At 41.9% G+C, this 6,669-nt stretch overlaps 1 protein-coding gene across 1 annotated transcript; it reads right to left on the reverse strand.

Annotated features, from left to right (window-relative positions):
- Window positions 1–742: 742 nt before the first annotated feature.
- On the reverse strand, window positions 743–2,396 carry LOC122137126. Its single transcript, XM_042722643.1, has 2 exons — window positions 1,282–2,396; window positions 743–895 (listed from the first exon to the last, which is right to left on the reverse strand). The coding sequence occupies exons 1-2, from the start codon at window positions 2,116–2,118 to the stop codon at window positions 743–745; spliced, it is 990 nt and encodes a 329-aa protein (XP_042578577.1). The 5' UTR covers window positions 2,119–2,396.
- Window positions 2,397–6,669: the final 4,273 nt, after the last annotated feature.

Here is a 6,669-nt window from a genome sequence, read left to right on the forward strand (position 1 = left end):
ATGACTTACAGAGTGATGGCGGATTTCAAAACACTGCTTCAGGAAGATTCAGAGCACAATGAATCAGCGTATCGAATCTGCTGTTCAGAGCGCCAAAGTCACATGAATTCATGAGTTGGCAGTTTGACACGCAATCCGAATCATGATTCGATACACTGATTCATAACGCTCCAAAGCTTCCTGAAGCAGTGTTTTGAAATCGGCCATCACTATATAAGTCGTTATTTTATTTATTTTTTTGGCACACCAAAAATGTTCTCATCGCTTTATAATATTATTGAACCACTGTACTCACATGAACTGATTTAAACATGTTTTTAGTACATTAATGGATCTTGAGAGAGGAAATGTCATTGCTCCCTATGCAGGCCTCACGGAGCCATCGGATTTCAACAAAAATATCTTAATTTGTGTTCCAAAGATTAAAGAAAGGTCTTACAGGTGTGGAATGGCATGAGGGCGAATAATAAATGACAGAATTCTCATTTTTGGGTGAACTAACCCTTTAAGTGTTTTGTTTTAATTGTGATGATTTTTTGTGATGACATTCACATTTTGTGATGAGACTTCATAAGTATACTATATTCTTCATAAGGCAATAAAAAAAATATTTTAAACAGAAATGTCAGGCTTCTGAAAAGTATGTTCATTTTTATGCACTCAATACTTGGTTGGGCCTCCTTTTGCATGAATTACTGCATCAATGTGGCGTGGCATGGAGGCGATCAGACTGTGGCACTGCTCAAGTGTAATGGAAGCCCAGGTTGCTTTGATAGCGGCCTTGAGCATCCAGTGTGTGAGGTCTGAATGCGCTCTGATGCCGGAAGTGATGTCTCGCACTCATTGACGCACGAGACATCACTTCCGGCATCAGAGTGCATTTGGACATAGTGGTCTTTTAGAGGTAAAAAATTATATAAATTCGGTATAAATTTCGGTATAAATTTCTCACACAAACCGATCGTTTCGTGTCTTAGGACATCAATGTGTCGTCACAAGCCACAGGGTTTAATTTGGATTAGTCTGTGCATGATTTTTTTACTCTTATAGATGGAGTTCCCATTGCCATGCATTATACGACTGACAGACTGCAACAGTTGGAGTTAAAAAATCATCATTTTTGTTCTACTGAAGAAACAAAGTCTTGGATGCCCTGGGGGTAAGTAGATAAACATCAAATTTTCATTTTTGGGTGAACTATCCCTTTAAATGCAGTATATGAGAACAAAATATAGCCACACAACAAAATTTTATAATAAAAAAGCACTTTATATCACTTACATCAGCCTGAAGGATGAGTGCTTCAGGTTTTTCTTTGAAGTGTGAGAGAAGAAGGAGGACCACACATGGGATGAAACAGGATGCTCCACTGTTATCATACTTCATAAGCATGCGTTGCATCTCAACTGTATTAGTCCCTGCTGGCATTTGACGGAAGAGCTGAAGTATCATCTTTCCCTTTTTTTCCATAGACTTCTCAAGTTTCTCTAGAATGTTAATGTTTGTAAGAGATGTAAAGTGGTTGTACAATTCTTTGGGCATGAAAAGATAAGGCCAGTCATTTTTCAAGTCAGCAATCGATGGTGGTGGGCAGGCATTGATGGATTTCCTTTGTAGGTAGTATGTTGCCTTCATTAACTGACTGAGATGCTTCTCTACCCCAGCTGGTCCCTCAGCACTGTAGAGTTCTTTCATTTCTTTTTGTTTTTCTTGGAGACTCTCCTCAGATTCTTCTAGTGGACAATCAGGTTGCCATCTCACACAACCATACTGGTCTGCAGGTCCTGGGGCAACGTCTACTGCTGATGAATTTGAGATCTTTTTCTGTTTCCTGCATCTTGACAACAAGCAGCCACGATTAACGTGCTCCACCCTTGTTTTTATTTGGGTCAAAAGAGATCCATAGCCAGTACCTATTCTTGTGCCATCTCTCAGGACATCAGCAAAGCTTTGTGAGTATTGTTTGATGATCTTTTTCACGACAATCAAGCACTGTGATTTTGATGGATTTAACTCTTTCAGTCTCATCTCATCCACAACAATTCTTACCATTTCTCGGCGATCTTTAGCTGTGGGGCGTCTTCCCAGTGCAATGGATGTTTTAATACCAAAAAGCATCCTATTCCAGGGAACTTCGAAGTTTTCAGGCCAAACACTTAAGTCCACAGTTGTACTGCAACTGTTTGTGCTGGAGACGCTTGGTGTGCATGAGGAACTAGAATTTGATGATGAAAAATCATCCGTTGTGGTATCAAAGTCTATTTGTGTGGATTCTAGGGGTGTTACTTCGACACAACTTCTTTGGTCTGAAAGAAAAAACAATAGCCTGATACAGCACAGGATCCACACAATTACACAGTTAAGTAGTTACAAAAAAAAAAAGTAGTCAAATTATTCTCTCATTATTTACCCTTATGTTGTTTCAAATGCAACTTATTTTCTTCTGCAGAACATGTAGATATTTTTTCGTAATTGTGATGTTTATATCCATAGGGTCCTTTCTTAAAGGGACGGTTCACCCAAAAGTTAAAATTCTGTCATCATTTACTCACCCTCAGGTTGTTCCAAACCTGTATGAGTTTTTTTTCTTCTGTTGAACTAAAAGAAGATATTTTGAATAATGTACCAGACAGTTGACGGTAGCCATTTACTTCCATAGTAGAATTTTTTTTTTTTCTTACTATGAAAGTCAATAGTTGCCATCAACTGTCTGGTTACCAACATTATTCTAAGTATCTTTTTTGTGTTCAACAGAAGAAAGAAACTCATCCAGGTTTGGAACAACCTGAGGGTGAGTATTGGGTGAACTATCCCTTTAAGGTTCTGAACTCTCAGGCTCCATAAAGGATATAATGGCCCCATGAAGACAATTCATATGAATCCAAAATAATCAAGTAAGTGTAGTCAAACTTCAAATCATAATCATGCCAATGAGACCATTGAAGTCAAGATTTATACTAAAAATTATGCATTTTACTCTGTCCTCACTCAAAACTGATATTATTACACCAGAAAACATGAATTAACACCCCTCATATCTTTATGCTGCCTTTAAGTCTGGTAGTGTTGGACGACATTTACATACATTGTATAAAAAAAATAAACACATCTCCGTCAAAATTTCTAAGAGTTTGAGACAGTATACAGGTGAACAAAATATATTTTTTCAGTAAAGTCTTCTACTTTAATCTTTCAAGTCAAGTACTTTTGCAGTAATGATAAGGAAGATAACCATGACATACCTTCTACATTCCACCCATTGAGGAGCCGACGACACTGTATTGGCGTGATGTGATCAGGGATATCCTCTTCTTTAACAAACTGCAGGTCAGATTTGGACTCAACTCCTATGCTTGCCAACTTGCTCAGGAGAGACAGTCATTTCTCTTGTGGCAGCACAGGCAGAACTACCAACACAGCATCTCGTACATCCTCCCCTAATGCGGACATGTTTCTACAAATCTGGGAGAGAGTGATGAAAAATAATTACTGGTATGTCATTCATCTTGTACTGTGCTAATGGATAATAATCAAGAAGATTCTCTTGCTTCACACACACGTAGTTAGAGACTTGAACTGTCTCTGTTAGAAAATGGATACCCATATCAACAAGCTCCACAGCCTGCTGCCTCCTCACAACAAAGACTGAATCATTACAATGAATCAAAATGAGCTTAATCTCGCCCATGTGTAGACCTTCTTCATCTTGTTTTAGTGCAACATACATGTTTTTTTTTTGGACTTGGTGCCTTTGTAAATGACTTCATTTGCAGCTACAGTGGAGTCATGAGTGAAATTAAATGCTACAGTTGCTGCTTTAATGCTGTCATTGTAGTCACTACAGGTGGAAAAAGAGTCCCAGCACTCAAGTATGCTTGTAAGAGCTGATCTCTCTCTGCTAAAGTAGCACACAGGTTTTTAAAGTTGTGCAATTTCCTTGCACACTGTTTGAAGTAAGTGTGCTTACTTTCAAATCTCAGAGTCCAAAGACGGATCAGAGTTCCAAACTGAATTATAAGCTCTGGATAATGTCAAAGATAGTAGTGTTTTGGTTTAAGGCAAAACTCTGGAAATAACTCCACTCTAGACTGAATGTATTCTTCGATGAGGACACCCAAATAAGCAACCTGATCAGGAGTAATAGATGGTGAACACACACATGCACAACTATTTCTCTTAGGAGCAAAATCAACTTCCACACACTATTTTCGGTTGGGTTTTTTATCCTGTCTTCAACCAACAAAGGTAGGACTCTCAACAGGCACCAATTTTGGACTGCATGCCCACTTAACTTCTCACTATTTGGACAAAACTCTGGAGGTTTGTCATCTGCATTATATCCAAGGTAAGTAAACTGACTTATGCTTCTATTCAGTTCTACATATGTGAAATGCTTCTCTTTGTTGTCCTCTTCGATGAGGACACCCAAATAAGCAACCTGATCAGGAGTAATAGATGGTGAACACACATGCACAACTATTTCTCTTAGGAGCAAAATCAACTTCCACACACTATTTTCGGTTGGGTTTTTTATCCTGTCTCCAACCAACAAAGGTAGGACTCTCAACAGGCACCAATTTTGGACTGCATGCCCACTTAACTTCTCACTATTTGGACAAAACTCTGGAGGTTTGTCATCTGCATTATATCCAAGGTAAGTAAACTGACTTATGCTTCTATTCAGTTCTACATATGTGAAATGCTTCTCTTTGTTTACCAGGTGGTTAATGCATAATGCCAAGTCACAGGAAACAACACCCTCAAAAAGGTCATGACCTAGACATGGTGGGAGACCAGGCTGGCAGACATGAGAGTAAATCAGCTGGTTGAATACAGAGTCAAATCTAATTCCACACACAGTTTCTCTGTTGCTTTCTCTTAGGTCTTCAATGTGCTGCTGATATGACAGCTTTGTTCTTTTTGAACCAACTGACCATGGACTACACTCAAATGTTTGTCTGTTTATGTCGCAAAATCTACAAAAAAAGTACTTCTGCTAAAGTTCTCCTGGAAGCCACCAATACTGTGTGACCCCAGATTGTCTCCTGCTATTGCACACAGAGTCCCTTTAATAACTTTTCAATCCTTCAGTGCAATGCCACACTCCTCTAGGTCTTTTAGGTCTTTAATCAATTGATTAAAAACAACATCCTGTCCAAAATACTTAAAATCTTGTTCCCTGCAGAGAAGAACAAGCTGCATCTGATCAATATTGGACCTGTTGTATGGTAAAATGTCACCAAGTGTCAAATATACTGCCAAAATCTTGTTTTTTTTTTTCGAATTGATCCTAAAGGATTTACAACCTCGAAAACATCTTGATAGAGAATAAGGGCCATAGATGATTTGTCTGCTTTAAATGAGGCATTACTGGCAATATTATGTCCATCCCAAATGTCCTCAAACACATCTTTGTTCGGTGGTCGGGAATGAGACAGTTCATATTGGCTTTTGAAATCCTCTGATTCAAAAAGGGCATTAAGAGTTACCTTTATATAATAAATTCCTTGGACTTCTTCAATGATGGTCTGAATTACAGATGAAGGTAAAAGAAGCTTTGCTTGCAGTTTCAAATAAAACAAAGTCAAATTCTTTAGAAAAAAATCTTCATCTATACTTTCAAAGACCTCACATGGCACCATCGAGGAGGAGGTACAGGAGATGTTGAGGTTAGGGGTAATAGAACCATCGCGCAGCCCGTGGTCCAGCCCCATCGTCATGGTCCCGAAGCCCGACGGCACCCTCCGCTTTTGTAACGACTTCTGCCGCCTGAACGAGGTCTCCGAGTTTGACGGTTACCCAATGCCCCACGTAGACGAGCTGCTGGACCGGTTGGGAAGGGCCCGGTTCATATCCACACTCGATCTCACTAAGAGCTACTGGCAGGTCCCCCTAACGGAGCAGGCGAAACCCAAGACGGCCTTCTCCACCCCAAGCGGCCACTGGCAATACCGGGTCCTTCCCTTTGGCCTACACGGGGCCCCAGCCACCTTCCAGCGGCTCATGGACGTCCTCCTCCGACCGCACCAGGACTATGCGGCGGCCTACCTCGACAACGTCGTGATCCACTCGGAGACCATCTGGAGCGGCTGCGGAGGGTGCTCACGGAGCTGCGCCGGGCTGGCCTGACCGCCAACCCCCGGAAGTGTCATCTGGCCCTCGCCAAAGCCAAATACTTGGGGTATCAGGTGTGTTGCGGCCTGATCCGACCGCAAGAGAAGAAGGTGACAGCTATCCTCTCTGCGCCGCGGCCCACCTCTAAAAGACAGGTACGGGCCTTTTTGGGGTTGGCGGGATATTATCGCTGCTTTAACCCTTACTTCTCCTCCTTAGCTTCTCCCCTGACAGACCTCACCAGGAAGGGGCAGCCGGAGAAAGTTGGGTGGAACTCCGAAACAGAAGAAGCATTCCTAAACATCAAGGCCGCCCTGACGACGGAACCGGTCCTCCGTGCCCCTGACTTCAACCGCCCCTTCCTGCTGCAAACGGACCCATCCGACACCGGGTTGGGAGCTGTCTTGTCGCAGGGCCACGACGGTGAGGAACACCCGGTGATGTACATCAGCTGAAAGCTGACCCCCGCAGAGCAACGATATGCCACCGTAGAGAGGGAAGCGTTGGCCTGCAGTGGATGGGCCGGGCGAAGGAGACCAACGCCAGGGTGACGCG

The sequence above is a fragment of the Cyprinus carpio genome, chromosome B4 (assembly GCF_018340385.1).
Source record: "Cyprinus carpio isolate SPL01 chromosome B4, ASM1834038v1, whole genome shotgun sequence".
Lineage (NCBI taxonomy): Eukaryota > Metazoa > Chordata > Actinopteri > Cypriniformes > Cyprinidae > Cyprinus > Cyprinus carpio.